A 20,587-nucleotide genomic window follows, 5' to 3' on the forward strand; every position below is an offset into this window, starting at 1 on the left:
AACTTTCATATGCTCGGCTTCGTCTTTAGCATGTTGCTGGATCTCCTTTACTTGGGAACCGGCCACTTTATTTAAGGTCTTCGGCATGTATACCTGCCAAAGACATACGTTAAAGAACATGGTACTGTCGAGCACCGAAAGGCTTCTACCCGGAAGAGGTCTCTACCCGGAATTTCTCGATTCGGGGAACGTTTACTGATCAATAATTGTTGTGAAAGGTGATTTGGATGCGTTACTACAAAAAAAAAACGAAGAAATGATTACTCTCTGCACAAATTGGCCTACTTTATTTGGTGGTCCATTAGAGTGAAGAGAAAAAACTAATGAAGTTTAATACGAAGCAGCAAATTATGGAGATAAAGTACAGTGATCAGCTACCCACACTGCTGTTCTAAACTCCAATGATAAGCAGTGCAAACATTCCAATCGCTGTCATGTACCCCTCGTCTAGTTCATATAGTGCTAAGAAACTTAAGCGCGTTATTCTACTACCGTTCTAGCTACAGGTCTATGGCCCTTGGAAGCATAGAGCTCCTTAACAACAGCTCTAGAAGAAAAATATTGTAATATAGAGAGCACCACCACCACCGCACGACGTCAGTGCCAGTGAGCAGGCGTCAATTGCGCCAGGTTTCGGCCCGTGGCAGACAGGGGCGACCGCGCATGCGCAGTGTAGACAGTGATCAGGAGCGGCGGCGCTCTGTGCGGGGCGCATGATAATCCTACGTGGAAATCTCAGCTACATGAAAACGAATATTTTGTTAGTACGATTGTGGTACCATTTTTATTTTCAAAGTATCAGATCCCTAACTTGGTATCGCTTCTACTTTTCCGTCTCTGTTCTTTTTTTTTTTATCCGCGTGCATCCGGATTCGGGGACGCGGAGATACGGCCCAACGTCCCTTATACTCTTTGAGCTATAATACATTGTATTCAGTAAGATCTCAGCTGGACAATTCACGTCAAAGCCGTATTGGGCAGGACAGCAGCAGCCATTTGTTTAAAGATATAGATGACAGCTATCAAGAATGCACAGGCCCCTAAGTGAGCTCTGCTGAAAGAATTGCCACGAGGATGCATAGGGTACTGATTACAGCGTTTCCCTACTGTGTCGACAACAAAAACTAGCCGCCAACAGGCTTTTCCAGTATTATTTTTCATGGTGTTTCGAGATCTAGGCTGAAGAAAACTTTAATCTGTTTTTTCATGCATGAGCTTAATGTTGCTGTTTGCATTCCTCACATCTATACAAGTCCCCGGCTACTCAGACCAGGATCAAATTGTTCGCGCCACCTGATCCAGCGTACCGTGTGGATTCGCACATTGTTGTCGGCATGTGTCGACGTTGAAGAAACGAAGGCGCTCTTGAGCTCGCGTCGCATATTTCCCCGGTGGTCGCTGAAGCCGTATGCCTTTCCTCCCGTCTTTGTGGCGAGAGTCTCGAGGTTTCCGTCCGCACTCAGTACCAGCGCCAGGGTGCTGACGATCACCTTTGCCGCTAGGATCTCTGGCAGCACGTCTTTGATGAATGGGGCTTCATTCTCTTTCCCGTCAGATACGAGTACGATGAATGCGCCTTCTGGCGTTTCAGTGCCGTTTCCTAGGAGCTGAAAATAAATACTAAGCGGTCGATAGCCTCCCAAAACCTGCATTGACTGACGCAACAGTGTCCCTACGGCAAAAGGAAGAGTTCTGAAGCATTGCTATTAATAGGCGCTTTGCTAACGCATGTGCTGAACGAGAATTGCTGTTTTTAACTCGTTTTTATGCGACGTGGTTTTCTACATATGGGGCTCATATGGCGCCTAGCTGCAATATGCAATGCATGACCAATACATGCATGCGTCGCTGCTGAAACGCTCTTGGTGCGGTGACTCACTTCCTTGCTACGTGGCCGCCAAAAATAGAAACAGTTATAGAACAGAACTGTCGGAGGTGCACCAGTTCTGGAACCAATGTGTCTGGAACACGATGGCATGGCGGCAGTCCGGAAAAATGGCTTGGAAAATCAAACCAGCCTGGGCTTCAAGAACTGTGCCGAACCAGCTAAGCTTGAATGAAGCATGTAAAAATTTCGCAGCTTTTTTCCCTAATGATACGGACTATCGTTTAGCGCATACTTTATCAATGCCATGCTAATTTTACTAAGATAGACAATTTAATCCTACATCCTACTTGAAGGAAATGGCTTTTGCAGCTGCGGCAAGATAAGTGTCGTCTACTTACGTTGTAGCCAGTCTGTCTCACCATTGCACTATATACAGGGCCTGTTGTGAAAGCAGTAAGACTCATTTTTTTATAAAATTTATTGAGGAGAATAGTACAAACGATTAGAATTTTTCAAAGTAGCACCCTCCCGCACCTACACGCTGCTGCCAATGAGTTCTGCAGTTTTCGTACGCCTCGACGAACGCCTGGACCGGAATGCTGTTTAGCTCCCTCGTCACGGCCTGCTGAACCGCCTCTACCGATCCATGATGTTTCCCTTTGAGCGTGGATTTTATTTTTCGGCATAGAAAAAAGTCTGGCGGGGCCAAGTTGGGTCTCTAGGGAGCCTTAGGCACCGTTGTCGCCTTGTGCTGAGGAAAAAATTGGGGTCTTCATTCACATGATGAAGAAAATCCTGGCAGGTCGCTTTCCGGTTGGCCTTTTGCTCCTTTGACAATACTCCCGGCACCAACTTCGGGAGCACTTTCCTCATGGCTAAGTTTTCTGTCACGATCTCAATAACTTGGGTGTGAGGAATGCTCAAGTCATCAGCAATCATTCTGATACTCCTCCTACGATCACTATTCAGGAAATGTTTCGCTCGCGACACATTTTCGTTGGTCTTGCTGATCTAAGGGTGTCCGGAGCGGTCGACATCTTCCACTCTTTCATGACCTTCTCGGAACCGCTTGTGCCACTCAAAAAGCGCCTGATCTACCCATGGCACTGTCACCATAGTCTTTCTTAATCATGTCGTGAGTCTCTTTGTCCGTTTTACCAAGATTTACACAAAATTTGATCGCGTATCGCTGATCCAGTAAACGCTCTATGATTCTGCGTGATGAGACGTTTCGACAGGGGTTCACAGTACAAGCGACCTGTTCTCTACAACGGCCGAGAGCCGACTGCCGATTTTCCCCAGCATTCCCAATATCGCCATTCAACGATCCTGCGCGCGCAGACCGCCTCTCGTCCTCCCTTTAACCCAGGAAAAAGCCAGTCCTACTACTTTCAGAACAGACCCTGCATTCCAGGCGACTGTCTCAACCGCTTGAAGGCACAATGAATTTGTTTAATTTAAACCACCACAAAAATGGGGGGCATGTAATACGAAGGCTAGATAATCGATGGTCCTTAAGGGTAACGGAGTGGATTCCAAGAGACGGCAAGCGTAGGAGGCTCGGCAGAAAGTTAGGTGGGCGGATGAGGTTAAGAAGTTTGGGGGGGTACGGTGGCGCAACTTTCAAGGGACAGCGTTAATTGGAGAGAAATGGGAGAAGCCTTTGCCCTACAGTGGGCGCAGTCTAGTTGACGATCATGATGATGATCTTGATGAAAAGATATCAAGCAAAATTGCAGAAGAATGTTTGTGGGGAAAAATAAAAAGAATTGATTGATTCAAAAAGACGTAGGAAAGATACGCTTTTGTTCAGTGCAGTCCCCAGGCCGCATCCTATGCTAGGGCCTCCATCGTCGGACAGCCCGACATACAAATATTGCTAATATCCTGCCCCGCCGTGTCCATGTAATCACGCAGGTCCTGCTGTGTAGCGAAGCTTAATGGCCTTGTAGGCATCATTGGAAGAAAAAACCTGCACGCGCAAAATAAAAAATGGCCCTGCCTTGAGAGCCGTTCTGAGACCGGATCCGATGCTGGTGCCTCCATCGGCGTGAAGCCTGATGATGGCATTCAAGAACCCCTGCCTGGTGGTCACGTTCACTGTCATCAGCGTGTGGACCACCGTGGAATCGGAGCTGTACGTAACGATGGCCAGTCTTCGGGAGCCATCTTCGATGTCTGCAATGTACCGCTCTGCCGCCTGTTTCAAAACGCCGATGCGGCCTCCCTGCAACGCGTGAAAACTTTTGCTGAAATCTGAGAAGAAAAAAGACCTCGTCACATGACAACGTGTAGCTTACGAAAGTGTTTCCGCATAATTTAGTGTCCTTTCTGCGTGTCTAAAAGACCCTAACAGAGGACCTTAAGTGGTTCTGTTAATTTCATTTCCTCTCAGAATAACAGAACAAAACCTTACTTTCCCCTGAGGTTCAACTTAGACACCCTTAGTTCGATATTTCTCGTTTAAGTCAGACTTAATTTTTAATAAACGGGAGGAGTTGGTGGCAACCATATGAGAGACACACATTTTTCTTGCGTGTTGTGTTTTCGGAATGTGCTCAAGACATTCGGAAACGTCGGCCAGCATGTTCAATTCAGCAACCGAGCAACCAAACCGCGGCTAAGGCATCACAAGTAGAGCTGGAGCTGGTTTTTAGTGAGCAGTACAAGAGCTCTATTGCAGTCACTCCGTCCATGTAATCGTCAGCTTGTCGAACCAGCTGCAATGAAGAAGAGTGAACCGACAGCTATTAGACAGTTTTAGTGACACGTACGAAATGGCTATCCGCGCGTACAACTCTTACGGGTGACGAGCGCGCAACCACAGAAGTATTTGAGATTCCGAAGCATCCGTGTGTGCCTCGCGCGCCAAGAAACCTCCGCGGGATGAGCGGGCAAGATCTCTAACATGAGCGCCAAATGTGAGACGACAGCTAAAACGCGGTGATGTCCTATGTTCGGCAGCGCCGTGCTTGGACTTTCCAATCCTGTCGACTTGGATTCGTTGCGAAACGTAAAGGAATGCACCCCTTCGAGGCAGGCAGGCGAGATGCAGTGCGGTGAACAGAAACTGCAGTGCGCTGTTAAGAGCGGGAAACAGTGTTCAGCTCCCGCACTGTCAGCGACCGCACGGAACTGCTGCTCTGCTGGCAGAAGTGCATCCGTTAGAAGGTTGAGGCACTTGCAAGACACGCTGCGCGGAGGCGTACGCGTGAGAGACCTTCAGCTGCAGGATGACACCAGGTAAGGACTACACGAGACACCTCGGGGATCAGCGGACCTTAGATCGGCCCAAGTAAAAGCTGCGTTTTTTCGGGAGCTCACACCGCTCAACTGGCTTGGCTTAAATACTAACTTTGAATGATATTGGCTAGTGTACTGACCATACTCAGCGAGAGATGCACACGGAGAAGCACACGCGAGCAGTACCGTTTCAGTGCAATACGTACACATGGCCGCTTTTTGTGTGCGTCGCGTACGTGTAAATAAAAGCGATTCAGTTGACGCGCGCTTAACGCCCACACGGTTCGCGCGTTTGCGTCCGTGAAATCTCTACGAACGTTTCCTAAAGCTGTATTCTACTGTCATTCTTGATTGTCTTGCGTGAAACCCTCTACTTGTGACGCCGTAACCACCGTCTTGGTGGCGAAATTGAAACCGCGATGGAATTAAATTATTCGTAAATCGTATGTCAAGCACAGCTTAACTTCACATCTCAATGCATGTCTACTGCTTTACACACCATTCCAAACAAAGAACATGGCGCGAGAAGTTATCCGCCTCTACACGTTTAACAAAAAAAAAAAGAGAGTTGCGTGGGACGATGCTAGAGATCTGTGTAAAGGTTTGCTGAAATTATACGCGAACTGGATGCTTATAAGGGTTCTGTGGGCGCTGTGTGATCGTTACAAGGGCGCCGTGCATCACGTAGATGACCGCCAAATGACTGTGCTCACGTTCATGCTTGCCGAAACGTCCAGCACCAGCACCACGCGCTGGGCGAGGTCTTCTTTCTGTTGTGCTTCATCGAAGGTCACCTCGATTCGCTTTGACATGTCCGGCCTTGGGAGGCTGGAATTAAACAAGAATTTGCATTCGTTACTTCCTTCGCCCGCTTGCTCACTAACTCGTTCAATTATTTTGCGAAACGGGTTGTCATAGCCATTGAACTCGCATCTGGATTCGTACTTTCTTTCGCATTGAAGTCTTTCTTTTTAATTTCCACGAATATCAATGACAGATCTACAAGTAGAAGCAATGGGTTAGAAAACAGGTGCTGCTAAATAACCACATTTGTTTTATTACCTGCGGCGAATTCCCAAATCATTTAACGATATTACATTAAGAAAAAACTATTGTTCGAGAGAACTTTCGCGCACGCCGCTGCATTGGGTAGTTGGAGTAAAAAGTTTACTGTTTGATCTTGTCTCTTTAAAGGGGACAGCTCCACTCAGCTACCTCACTCGCGTTGTGTACGGCTTCCTACTGGCGCTGGATCGCCGAGCGCGCTTACAGTAGCTGGACCAATCGGAACGCTGCGCGTGCCGCGCATGCTCACATGTGGCCGGTCAGATCATCGGCTCGCAAGCGTTCGCTCGCCGAGCGAGAGTCCGTTACGGGGGCAGCACTGCTGTAGCAAAGTTATATAAAACGTCGAGTCATAAGTGATGCGCTCTCCTAGGCTAGCGTTGCCCAAACAAGAGGAGCTCTTTTACCAAAAGCGTCGATGCGCAGCCGCCAAGTGCCGTGCAATACAGCGAAGCGCGACGATCGGAAGCAAGAGCGCCCACAGCGAGTTCAGAGCGTTGCTGGCACTGATACGCAGCGAAGGCCGAACAAGAAGGCCGCTTAGAGCAGATGCCGGAAGACCCTCGATAATGGCGCGCCCGCAGAACCAGCGACGAACACAAGGAAAGGCTCGATAATAGGATTGAAATTAGGCATCCTCGTGCACCAGAACATTCATTACTGCGGGCTCGATGCCTGCTCTGCACAGAACTTTATGTTGAACGTGTTCGGAGTTTCTTCCGGCATGTGCTAAAGACGTTCCTTAACGTCGGGCCTCACGTGTGCATACGAAAGGCGCATAACGACACTCTAATTATTCGCCGTTCAAAGTGAGATGTATCATGAGGTCCTAACGAAAGCTCTCACTCCAGATAGCCAACCAGCGTAGTGGTCTGTAGAAAATTTTTATATTGCTTCTGCATGTTCATTCAACGAGCGTGCCTACCTAAGAGTCAGGACTTTTCCGTCTTCTCAAGAGAGGAAGCAGAGGACAGTCCTAAACCACCACATTTGGGCGTAAACAACACGTCAAGAGGGCTAACTGGCGCAAAAAGATTGCGTGAAGCTTAATTTTGAATGTGACCTTGCGAAAACCTACCTTAGCCGCAGCTCAAGCGGAAATAGAATCACTAGTGCTGAGACAATAATTGGCACCAGCGGCGGCGCCAACAGGTAAGCTTCACCGTCCACTGCACGAAAGCAGCCGATCACGCCCTACGTCAAATTGCAACACACACTCACGATGCGCACTGCACATCGTCGTGTTCACCAACTCCCATGAGGACAAGACGGGCAACCTTTTAAGAGAGACTGCCGAAGACGTCTATAGCTTTTTCATTGCCAAAGCAAACTTTGGCTCTGCTGCGGACGTAATGGAACATTACTTGCATTTGAGGTACTACAGTCGCGGCGGATTTCCAACTAATGTGGTCGGCTATCGACTGTCACAAGTATCGCCAGCGTCGACCTTCGTAAATCTGAGGATATCACCACAGTGGTTCGGCGGATATGCGTGAGGAGTTGACCTCTCATCTGAGAGGCGTCACACAAGATCCAACGTGCCATCCGTGCTCCCTGCTTCGGCCACATATGAAGCAGCCCAATCCCTGGCATCGACGCGCCAAAGAGCCGCGCAACTGTTACAATTGAGGAGTTAGGGCTCTATTTTCGAAACCACGACATCAACCTGCCCAACCCCTATCAGGTGACCTAGCCGAGACCATGCCATCTCGAACACTTCGACGCGCACCTGTAGGGTGTTCTCGGTCTAAACGGCCTCCTGTCGAGTCCTACGATAAAAGAGACGTGCACGTCTGTTAGTGCTGCAGCCGCAGCAAACATATCCCGGTATTGTCCGCGCCGTCGATCTGCGCGTCCTTTCGTCCATGTCAGCCTTTGCTTTTCGTCTGTAGCAATGGGTGGCCAAAGTTTTTCGACAAAATGCATTGTTTTAAAACTTGCAACAGATGATGTAATCCTGGGCATTGACATTTTTCGTTTGTGTGGAGCCACTCTATACAGTGGAGTTGCCGAAATTTATGTGCGACGACACATGCGGTTAGCGTAAACGGAATATCCTCCCCGCAGTCGCGAGAACGTGCTTTTCCTCACTCAATACGAGGTCTGCCAGCTGCCAGCAGCTTTCGTCCATGTTAAATCTTCTGCCATTCGAATGGGGCCTTGGCACATCTTAATTTAACTGGAGATACCCAGTGTGTTAAAGAAAAACGTATGTGTCCCACGTGCGGTCAGGATGCGACGGACGGTTGCACGTTCGTGTGGGTCGTGAACCCTTCCACATAACCAATGCGCCTTCCGTCTGGCTCTAAACTGGCGAGATCTGACGACTATGTTACTGACCCTGTCTCGGCCGTTTCCGACTCTCGCCGACCAGCATCCGAGACACCGGACTATTCTCCTCTGTTGCGAGAGATGATCGAAAATTCGCCCCCGTCTCCCGAGTGACGTGCATTGCAGCGCGTTCTCGTGCTTCATTCCCACCTCTTCGACTTTACCCAGAGCGCATCTCTTTCATCTTTGGTAACATCTCACATGCACCATAACATTGAAATGAGGAATGAAAATCCCATACGTTAGAAACCGTATCGAGTCGCTGCGGCCGAGGGCAAAATCATTCACTGTCAGGTCCAAGAGATACTGCGGGACGGAGTCATTCGGCAGTCTTCCAGGTCATGAGCCGCGCCTATAATACTAGTGAGGAAGAAAGACGATTCACGGTGATTTTGCGTCGATTCATCGTCGTCATCATCACCCTGACTACACCTACTGCCGGGCAAAGGCCTCTCCTATCACTCTCCAATTAAAGGTGTCCCTTTCCAGCTGCATCCACAGTATCCTCTCGAACTTCTTAATCTCATCCACCCACCTAACTTTCAGCTGTCTCCTGCTGGACTTGCTATCTCTTGGACTTCACTACGTTACTCTTGAGGACCATCGGTTATCTTGTCTTCGCATTACATGCCTTGCCCAAGCCCATTTCTTCCTCTTGATCTCGACTAGGATTTAATTAACCCGCGTTTCTTCCCTTACCCACTCTGCCCGCTTCCGGTCTGTTAACATTACACCTATCATTTTTCTTTTTATAGCTCGCTGCGTCGATTATCATCTCTTGAAAGCGACCACAAGGAAAAACGTGTAACAATTACCGCGCATTCATGACGCTGTGGACCGTCTTCACTCGGCGGCATACTGATCGTTCTTAGGTGGGAATCACATATTAATAGCATAGTATCATCTCCTTTAAAACGATTGTTCTTCCTTAGAACACGGCTTCGAGAAGCGCCACCGGAGACCAAACTGTTAGCATATAACACATTTATACGATCAGTTCTCGAATATGGAAATACGATTTGGTTTCCCTACACACAACAACTCATTAACAAACTAGAAGGAGTGTAGAGAAAGGCAATTAGATTTATCTTTAACAAATACAGGAGCAGTGATTCACCATCCCAACTACTAAATCAAGCATGTGTTCTTACTTTACAGAAACGCGCCAGACTAGCACGACTAAAATTATTGTTCCAATTAGTTCATAACACATTAAACATAGATACTTCGTTATATATATCTGTAGATGAATCCAGACCATTCCGGCATAAGCACCCATTAACCCTTAAAGAGTACGCATTCCGAACCGACTGTTTCAGATATTCATTTTTCCCGCTTGCCATAAAAGAATGCAATAGTTTGAACCCCTCTATTACTACTAATACATCTTTGCAGAAATTTGTAACTTTCGTAGAAGAACAGTTCCGCGATAATTAAATAGAAAATTAAATCATAATTATTCAAGTACAACAGACGACTCGTATCACGGCATGTAACAGCATCTGTATGAACATATTACTTACAATGTATAAAATTGCACCCTTTTCTGTGAAAAATACTCTCTCGTTATGTGTTTTATTTTCTGTTATCTGTGTTTTTTTTCCCCATACTCATGTAATTACTTGCAAATAACAGTGTTTTTAATGTATACCATTTAATTTGTATTCGCTTTGTACCTTCCTACTATATGCCCATCCTGTAAAAATCCCAATGGGATTGACAGTATGTGAAATAAATAAATAAATAAATATCCGATATGGGTACTAGATATTACCAGTAAATCCTTCAGACAGACAGAAAACCACCTTCGTGACTCTCAACAGCTTCTTCTGATTCAACGTAATGCCATTCCGCTTGGGCAGTGTAAATGCGACCTTCAAGCTTTTCATGAATACGGTCCCACGCGTATTAAAATATTATATACACATGTGCTATTTGCATGACGTCATCCACTTTAGCAAGACCTTTCAATAGCACAATCAAAGCCTCGGTTTCGTTCTCCACTGCATAAGCAAGGCTGCATTCCTCCTAAATTAAAAGAAGTGCTATTTCGGTGAGCGACAAACTATCTTCCTTAGTTTCCTCGTGGATACGGAAGGAATCTGGCCCAATCCGCACAATCTCGGTGCAGTTCGGAATTTTTAAAACGACGAACCCTGAAAGCCCTTCAGAATTTCCTCGGCCTGTCTTCAAACTTCCGCCGCTTTATTCCCGATTTCGCGCACCTTGCACACCCGGTCATTGCTCGTCTGCATAAGGACTGGCAATTTGTGTGGAGAGCCGAATGTGATTCCAACCAGGTGAAATTTGCTCTGACTTGAGAAACCCTTTTGCCCCAGTTTGATCCCAGCGCTGCCACAGAGATCCCCACTGATGCCAGTGGTGCCGGCCTTAGGACAGTGCTTGTCCAGATTCCCAGGGGTGACGAACACATCGCTGCTTATGCCAGTCGTGTGTTAACAGCCCAAATTTTATGTTAGGCGAGAGCAACAGAATTACCCTGCATTGCAAGCATTTCTTGCTGCGGGCCACACCAGAACACGGTCTACGCTGTTCACCCTTGAGGACGGCATCCTGTAATCGAAGAACTGTTTGGTCTATAGTGCCTGCACGCTTTTCTTTGTCCGAGAGCATTTTCGGAATTATATGCTGCAAGCCATGCATGACAACTTCCCGTCCGGTCAACCTTGGGTTCCCCGTACACTTCAGAGGATTCTTGACCCTATTTACTGACCCAACATGTATAAGACTGCGAAACAATACGTCGCAAGCTGTCCCCAATGTAAACGTCTAAAGCTAAACAGATCCCCTCCTGCAGGTCTTCTACACCCGGTCAAGCCACCATCAGCGCCTTTAAAAAAAAATTGGCGTGGACGTGCTTGGCCGCTTTCCCAAGTCTTCAGAAGGACGCCGCTTGGTTAGTCTGTGTAGACTATTTGACAAGATACGTGAAAACTAGCGCTCGTATCAGCAAAATCACTATAACGCTACAATGTTGCACAACGGCTGTGCGGATCTAACTGCTACCACTCCACGCAATAATACCCATAGACCAACGACCATAGACCAACAGACCCCCAAGGAGATTACTTCGGCTCTGGTCGCCATTGGAAAAGCGTGGTCTGTGCCAAATGTTTTCGTTCAGGTATTCTGTCCCTTTTGTCATTAAGTCGCTTGAGCGATGTAAAGTACGTAACTACCAAAGTTACCGCAAACGATCGCCGCTCCTGCAAGATCCAAGTTGCTCATGTGGCTGCTCTCAAGCGCTGCCTCCGTCGGCCAGCCTGACTGGCTCGAGGACGAGCGTCGTCTGCCACCGAAGAAATTATCACAGGCCATGCAGCTACCTCTTTGCAAGAAAACGAAGCCACGCGGCCACAACATGTGAATTATTATTTCAGTTTTGACAGTTAACTACTTAGACAAGCCCCAGTGGTACTACCTTGAGCGGGAGTGGCTAGGGCCACCCAACTCACTTCTTGAAGTCGTCGTTTTTGCTGATGACATCCCATGTGGACCGTTGATTGCACACCTCGTTCTGCTTGTTCGGGGCTTGCGGAAAGTGGCGGCGAGGTTCGCCCTTGCTGTCACAGAACTGGCTAACCTGTAACGGGGGAGAGTGCGTTTATGCACGGCAGCGTGGGTTGCGATGTTTCAAACAGGAAGAGGAAGAGGTTAGAACTTTCTGACCCCAAGGTCTCAGGCAGCGAAAGCTAAGCTTCTGTACATCAGCGTGAAGCGATAATCACTGAGAGAGGGTGAAAGCAGAACAGGAAAGTAAGCACGTTGTGAAGAAGGGTGCTCCCGTTGCTAACTTCCTCCTAAGGAGAGATCGAATTCACAGGAACGCCTTATCCCATTATTTGCTTGCAATCTGTTGCCACTAGCCACGCTTAATGCACTTGTCGAAAGTGCCGTAATTTTCGTTCCCGTTTGGTGACATCCTCTTTTTTTTTCTAATCTGCAGCGTTTTTCTTTTTATGATATCTCTACCTTACAACCAACGGGAATTCTTCGGTATAGTGTCGTCTCTTCCCACCAATCAATAGGCAGATTTTAGGACCGATGACTCATTTTGTTCCCAAGGGCTTAATCATTAAGACAAGAATTCGGGCGAGATTTCAGTCCACTCTTTAAAATACAGCTGCTGGGGCGCGAACTGCTTTTCGACCAAGACAAAATGCAAGAATAGCGCAAACCTACCCCCTTGTACAATCTTTATATTTTGATATCTTGATCACCGTGTAGGCCTCTTAGCCACCGACAACTTCTTTGATCTGCTTCAGACACTAGACCAGCCCTTGTGAACTAAGCCCCTTCAAACCAAGCGGGAGATGCCGCGCTTCACCATCAAGGTAAGTGAAAACTTCTTACATTGGTGACGTAGGGCATGAACATGATCGAAGACTGGACGGGGTCATGTTTGGGCTGCTGGAAGATAACCTCGCAGTCGCCCTGAATTCTGCATTTGTTGTCAATCGGGCACAAATTTCCATCTGCCGTTCTCGGGATGAAGACGATTCTGGTTGAGCAAGCATTCAGCCGTACCTGAAAAAAGAATTCGCGCGCGCATTTACCAAGGGATGAGCGCATATTAAACGTCAACAATGCAATGCAAATAAAAACACCTGTTTTCTCTTTCTTTTTCCTCTTCTCCTTACTAGCCATCAATAAATCATATAAAGCTCAGCTGTTACTGATTTGGATTAAAGGGATCCCTGGCCAGGGAAATAGCTAAACTAATTTCATTGTTGGATGGGTTTATCTCTCTTCTCTGCAACCCTTACAGCTGATATGTCGTGTTTACTGGCTAAGCCGTATAACTTGTTCTTCCAGAAACGACCGAACTCGTTCTTCACTGCGAGAAAACATCCGCGCACTGTTTTTCTGGCCGTTCTCGACGAGCACACTAGGAGCTTGGCAGCTGCCCTACTATCCCCATCATCATCAGCAGCAGCCTGAATACGCCCACTACTCCTGCTCGTGTTAAAGCTAGGAGAGATGAGAAATTATTTTTCTTTCTAGAGAATATAGTTTTATTCCGGAGATGATTCGGACGCCCTTCCTCAAGGGACGATGCTCTGCTTCATTTCAGGCTTTTCCCCAAGGACCGCGTCTTCATAGAAATAAGCAAGAAAACTGCCTTAATGCACTTATCCTTCACCGCTGCGTCTAAGAGATACCAGAAACACACAAACCGAGTCATTCTGGGAGCTATCGACGCACAAGGTCTCGCTACATACGTGGCGGCCTCGATAATTGACGTTATGTCTCTTCATCCGCTGATACAGATGGTGGTGCTTCAAGCGGGGGACTAGTGTTCCTGTATACGCTATGTAAACACTGAGGAGCTCTAAACACCTTGTTAGACAGCACGTCTCTGTCCGTATTTGCGTTTCATTAAGGGCGTTTAAATTTATGCCCGGCTCGCCGTCCAAAACATCGAGCGACGGTTGTGACTGCAGAGGAGAACGGCACGCCCACATCAAGCTGCGCCAAGCAACATCAAGCCGCATTACATGCAGCTGGTGTTAGGAAGGTCTAAGACTTTGCCACAAAATCATTAGGTCCTACAATATCAGGTTCTCTATGTTCGTTTTCAACACAAACATCTTTAACGCAAATATGTCTGGTTGGATATGTGACAATGACGGAGTCTCAGGTGCCACTCAAGCACCGCATAACTAGATTCACTCTTTACGGATTAGCTCGGTCCTCCACAGAAGAGATCACGACCATATTTCTCGGGATCTGTGTCCTATGTAAACATCCTCTCTCACGCCACAAAAAAAAATTAAGGTTTGCTGCCTGCTACCTGCTGTCAATTTTAGCCTCCTTTCAAAAATTAAATGACCGAGTTGGTAACGGAACGTTGGGTCTTCAATTTCAACCCTTGGTTGACGACAGAACCTCCTTCTATATATAGTTGTTTTTCTACCAGTTCTCAAATATCTATTTGTAGTCAGCTTTTTTTACAAGTGCCAGCCTGTAACCGTGAACCCCTCCGATCGTTGTTTGCCCCATGCAATATTCACCGCGTGCTTCACCTTTCCTTCGTGGCAGAAGGTGAGGGGGAACTCGCTGTCGTTGCGGCTTCCGTACTCGTCGAACACGCCGTACCTGAAGTGGGCCCACTCGTGCACGAACACGTACGCTGTGAAAGTGAGTGCATTTCTTAACCGCACTTTTAAGAATAAAGCTGTGAGCTCCCGTTCTCGGCGCCACGGCTGACCTCGGCGCCAGAACAGAGGAGAACGTGGAGCCGAACCTAAACGAACACTGGCGACAGTTTCAGTGCACTCATTTCTGGTGCATACGTGCTGCGCTGCCACCGGAATAGCGCATGTGTCGAGAGCAGCGTAGTAATTATCTCTCGGTTGTAAAAGTAGGCGCCCAGCTTGAAGGAAAGCCTGCCCTGCAGCCTCGAGAGGCGCTCGTGCAGACCTGGTGGTACTTTATGAGTGAGGCAAACGGCCTTGAACGAAGCGCTAGTCATTACGTAAAACGCACGCCAGCGACACGGGTACCTGTGGCGCAATCCAGTAGAACAGTCAGTACTCAGCACTGCTTACGCGGGTCGCCGTACATAAAAAGCCACCAAGAAGTGCCCAAAGCGTTGTCGCGCGTGTAGGAAACATTAGGAAAGAACAGCGGCTGATGTTGGACGCTCCTGAAGAGACGAAGAGGGCTATCAGCATCTATAAACCCGCCTATTATACGCTACGCCTGTCCTGCAGATGTTAGATTGCTGCACTTGAGCGCCCATTGGTGGGTTGAGCAACTTCGACGTCGAAGATGAAACCGAGCACGAGGGAAGGGAGGGAAGGGGTGGAAGGGCAGTACCGCCTCTCTCCGTAGCGTGCCGTGTGCTCCGTCGGCCATCAACACCGCTAGAGCGGAGGTTGGGTGGCTAGGGCAGGGGAGTGCGGTCTTCGGAAGAAAGGGACCGCGGGAATCGACTACATTTAGTGGGAATCGACTACATTCAGGTAGCGCTCTCCGCGCATATCCAATTTTCAAACTCGGCCGGCTTTTTCACCCCTTTATGAGGATTGAAGAGTTTGACGAGGCAAGTGGTGCACTAGGCCTAGTTTGGTCTAGCAATGCAAATGCGCCCCCGGCGGCTGAGACCCACTTAGAAGCTCGCCGCAAATGACGAAACCCATGAAGCACACCAGTGTAGAACCTGCAGAGCTGAAAAAGCCTGGTCAGCCATTTGTTAGTAAGAAGTAAGGAAAGGCGGTGCCCTAGACCTCGAGCAACGCGCTGTCACCGCTCATCGAGAGAGAGAGCGAGCCGCGTCCATGCTCGCCGGAAAGAAAATGGCAGCCAATTCGGTGGAAAGGCAGGCAGCCAAGATATTAGACGGAGCTGAAAAATTTATTCTGGGCCCACTGGGTAGAGTAAGCAGTCTACTTAAAAACGTCAGCATTGAACTGACGGAGTGTATTGCCCGCACCAGCGGAGTCGATCTCACCGAAGTTGAGGAGGAAATTTTCTTTGTCAATACTTAAACAACAGTCGATTCTCATCGCACCACTTAGTTACAAGCGGAAACGAGAGTAGCCCGTGCTCGAATATGAGGGCGAAAAAATCGGAGTTACGGCGTACCTGGCTACGTCCGAAGACTGCGGAAAGTGGCACCTGCACGACAACCCCCTAGCTTCACCGAGGAAGAAGCCCGGTACTGACTCCGCACCCTGAAGGGCAACCTCCCCCCCCCCCCCCCCTTCCCCGAGTTTGGAGTCAGGCTGCTTGGAAGGAATTCAACAACGCTCTTAATTCTGTTCGAAAATCCGGAGGCCCAGAAGTGGGTTAAACTCTCGCTTACATGGCAAAGGCGCGTACTATACAGAAAAATGTACAAGGTGCGCAACGCATGCAGACGCTTCGGCCACCGCGAATATGTTTGGCCGGATGCTGACAACGTCAAGTGTCCAAGATACAAAGCGTAGCGTCCGGAGTCCGGTCATACTTGCGGAGCGAAGTGTAAGCTGTCCGGCAAAAACCGCTCGCTCAGCAACAAGGAATGCAGAGAAATCTACAGGACTACCTATCTGACCAAGGAACGGCAGTGCCAGCTCAAAATCGCCAACCAACCGCACCAGCAAGGCGAGCGGCAGGAAAATTCTTATTCAATATGAGCAGCCGCTTGCAGAGGACGCTCAGAGGTCAGAGGGCGGGATTCCTCAGCTGGGAGCGGATACTTTCGAGCACGGAGAGGGGACTTCTCGCGATTGCTGGAGACTACCGGCCGAGGCCGTTCTAGCTTCCGTGGCAGAGGGCGATGCGGGGCCGGAGCCAGGGCCAGTTCCAGGGACGCGAGCAACCCGTGGGCACCACGGAAGAGAAGCTCGAGCGGGGACCGTGAAACTAATTTTCGGTTGCGGGGTGTCCCAGGCTAAAGGTGAGAAGGATAAGGAAACGGAAAGCTTGCATAAGGAAGTCGTTGAACTTAAGGAGGTCATTAAAAAACTCCCTCAGGAGCCTCATCCACCTAAACTACAGACAAATTCGGGGTCCCCCTCGCCTCAGCAGTCATTCCCCTCAATGCAGGCCGCTCAGTAGGCAAACCCACCTCCGGCATCAAAGGTGGTCACACCAACCGCGGCGGGAGAAGGAAAAGATGGATATTGGGATTGGGCCGATTAGACCTGCCCCCCCCCCCCCCCCCCCCCCCCCGCAGGAACGGAGGGCTGGGGAGACGGACCCGGTGGTGGCAGCAGAACAGAGGCTAGACGCCAAGTACGAGGCAAGATTCGAACGGATCGAGAATGGCATGATTACGGGTGTCCTAAATAAAAGCTCTCGTCTAGCAGTACCTCGAACAGGAAATTCAGAAACCTTTGGCCATAGCCCTGTAAGAAGCGGGCAAGGACGTTGTTGAATTTTCAGGATATGAAGCGTTTGCTAGCGACCGCGAAGAAAAATCTGGGGTTATTACACTCGCCAAAAGGAATGGCGGCGATCGCACACGAAATCAATTCTCGGGACATTAAGGCGATTCTCGTCGAAATTTTCACGGTTGAGAAGGAGGAGCCGAGTATTTTCCTCCTAAACACTTAAAGCATCCCCAAGCAGCGCAGGGTTAGCTTCAGAGCCCTCTTTCATAAAGCGATCAAGGCGGCAGGAATCAATACCCTTCTTATTGTAGTAGGGTTTAATCTGGGCCACCAAGAGTGGGAATCGAATAGGCATGGCCCGAAGGGAAGGCAGCTGTGGGAAGACTTTCAAGAACAGGGCCTCATCTTGCAAACAGACCCGGGCTGTCCCAGAAGACTGGTCAACTGCGTGAGCTTTGAGTATACCCCGGATCTAACGTGCACCAGAAATGTGGAAGAGGTAGGATGGAGAAACACGGAGCTCAACTTTTGGAGTGATCGCTACGTAGTAAGACGCGGAATGAAACCAGCGTAATTGAATGGGATAAAGTCAGCAAAAATCGAGGAAACCTGCGATGTGGAGGGGAAGATCAAGAATTTTGACGAAAGGGCGGAGGCCCTCATGCGCCACGTTAGGACAGCTACCACGACCCTACAGGAGGAAGACGCACTGCGACCACTGACAGCAAACTCCTGCACATGTGGAAACCTAAACGGGGCTTGGAAAAGCGTCTCCGCACAGAAATGAAACCGAAATTGGAGGCGAAAAATAGATAGGCATAATATGGAAATTGAGGATTACGCAGTTAAACTTTCCGAGCAAAACTGGTGCAGTAGGTGTGACGAAATGGAAGCAACATGAGCCTTTCAAAGACTTAAAGCCTGGGACATCTCCTGGACCTCGATTGTTCAAAAACCCAATCTGGCACTAGACTTTGGCACAGACCAGACTCGCGTTTGAGGGGACGGACGCGGTGCTCATGGCAAAATTAGTGGACACCTACATCGGCGACACGACAACCCTCTTCCTCCCGAAATACGAAGGCCCTCCGAACGAGTCTCGCGATGCGCCCATCACGGAGACGGAGGTCAGGGCCAAAATTTTGGTTGAAAGACGCGATTGGCCCCTAGCCCTGATGGGGCTACGAACAAAATATTTAGGAATCTGGACAACACGTCTATAACGGCGCTCGCTGCTATAGTAGCGGCAGTCTCTCTCAGCACTGGAAAACTGCAAACGTGGTGCGAATTTGTAAACCGGCGAAACCACCCAATTTGGAAAATTTCAGACCCATTTTAAAAAAAGTTTATAGAACGCCTGATTCAGGTCAGAGTGACGCACTTCATGGAGCAGAATGACCTATGACCGCACAAGATGGTCGACTTCCGGCCGGGATTGTGAACGCAGGACGTGATGCTTCGTTTACAACTCGTTCTTATAAATTCGAGATCCAAAGACTCGAAAGCAATTCTAGGTTTAGATTTCACTAAAGCCTTCGACAATGCTAAGCATGCGACGATCCTTGCGGGGCTCCAGGAGATAGGAGTCGGCGTGAGAACGTATAATTATACATCAAGAATTTCTTGTCAAAGAGGGCGCTAAACTAAAATTTCACGCCCTAGAATCCCCCATAGTTCACCTGGGAAGTAAGAGCCCACCGAAGAGGTCGGTGCTCTTCCGCTTCCTCTTTAACGTGGGGGTGAGGGGCCTGCCCGCCAACCTCAGGGATATAAAAGGCCTAAATTTTAGCATATATGCGGATGACATTAACATATGGATGAAGAGTGGCAGTGATATCAGCAGAGAAGAGCGCATTCAGGCGGCGGCGGTCACTGTAGTGCCCTCCACGGCCGAAAGGGGCCTTGCTTGTTGCCCGCAAAAATCCGAACTCTTCACATACAATCCGAAAGCACTCCGATGCAAGCGTGAGTGAAATTTCGAAGTTAAGGTCGAGGGAAAAACCTTGCCCAATGCTAATCAAATCAGGATCCTCGGACTCTTTATCCAGGAGGACGGGTACAACTAAGAAGCTATCAGGAAGCTCAGCAACTGCGCTGCGCTAAATAACAGCGTTTTTCAAGGGAGTCGCGCTCAAGGGTAGAGGCCTCAAACAACGTAGCCTCCCGAAATTAACGCAGGCGTATATGATTAGCAAAATGTGTGACACTGTTCCTCGATACTAGTGCGAACGAGAAAGATAGGATCGACGCACTTATAAGGCGTTGCGTCAAGGAGCGCTGGGCCTACTTATCTCCACCTATACAGACCGCCTGTCGGAAATGGGGGTGCATAATAGTTGTACAGAACTCGCTGAGAAGGTGCGAATAGCCTAGCCCGAAAGACCATTTTGCAGTATTTTACCGCCAGAATGTCTCGAAAACATCATAGCCCCCCCTCCCCCGCAACATTCACCCAAAACACCATAGGGAAAGGAGGGAGAAGAGGGCGGAGGCGCTGGCTAATAGAGCCGGGAAATTTAGGGCGGCAGAGGTAGCCAGCGGGGATGCAGTGACTGCCAGGTCGGGGGCGGCGGTCACCTCGGTAGTCGACGGCCGAGTTGCAGCAGTCTCTGCCGCCTCGATTAAAAGTATAAACATAGGTTCGGCTGAGGAGGTCGCAATAGCGCTCTCTTGCGCCGGAACCACGGCTAGTTTCATTCTTAGCGACAGCAAAAGTGCAGCCTAAAACATTGGAAAGCACTCAGTCTCGCCGGAAACGGCTCGCATCCTGTCCGCAGGCAAAATCGATCGGAAGATCACCTTTTCGCATCCACGTAGGTGACCGGAGAGACAATTAATGTACGACCGGCGGAGTGAAGGGGACCGTCGATCACATAATTTGAGAATGCCCCGGATCCCCGGGCGCTGGGGTCAATATTGAAAGTAGATAAGTCTCTGCTGCGCAGTGAGGTCCCCGCCGACCAGCAGCGAGCTGTTCGCCTGGCGGCTGAACCGCGAAGAGCCAATGTATCTTCGCCAGTCTTTAGTCGCGGAGGTCCTGGCCCCCGTCCCCAGGCCTGCGTGTCAGGGGTTGGGAATAGGGAATCTCCTATATTGGTGGTTATAAAGCTGTAATCACCATTAAGAATCGCGTGACACAACGTGATTACCACATGGCTTTCTTACTGTCTCTGCAGAAAACTTTCAATGTCAAAATTTAATGGCAGAGCTGAAGGGCAAATGTAAAGTCAAAGGTAGAGTTCAAAGTTCAGGGTCATAGGTCAAGGACAATGTCGAT

At 48.9% G+C, this 20,587-nt stretch overlaps 1 protein-coding gene across 1 annotated transcript in view; it reads right to left on the minus strand.

Annotated features, from left to right (window-relative positions):
- The window catches only part of LOC149343035 (calcium-activated chloride channel regulator 1-like), a 71,491-nt gene that overhangs the window by 43,578 nt on the left and 7,326 nt on the right, over positions 1–20,587 (minus strand). Inside the window, exons 3-8 of the mRNA XM_089546878.1 lie at positions 14,515–14,621; positions 12,842–13,015; positions 11,944–12,071; positions 5,785–5,899; positions 3,831–4,055; positions 1,308–1,607 (exon numbers count right to left, since the gene is read on the minus strand). Of these exons, the coding sequence (XP_089403004.1) occupies positions 1,308–1,607; positions 3,831–4,055; positions 5,785–5,899; positions 11,944–12,071; positions 12,842–13,015; positions 14,515–14,621 (1,049 nt within the window). The remainder of the gene's footprint in view (positions 1–1,307; positions 1,608–3,830; positions 4,056–5,784; positions 5,900–11,943; positions 12,072–12,841; positions 13,016–14,514; positions 14,622–20,587) is intronic.

This window comes from Amblyomma mixtum, chromosome 5 (genome assembly GCF_055824585.1).
Source record: "Amblyomma mixtum isolate Tamu chromosome 5, ASM5582458v1, whole genome shotgun sequence".
Classification (NCBI taxonomy): domain Eukaryota; kingdom Metazoa; phylum Arthropoda; class Arachnida; order Ixodida; family Ixodidae; genus Amblyomma; species Amblyomma mixtum.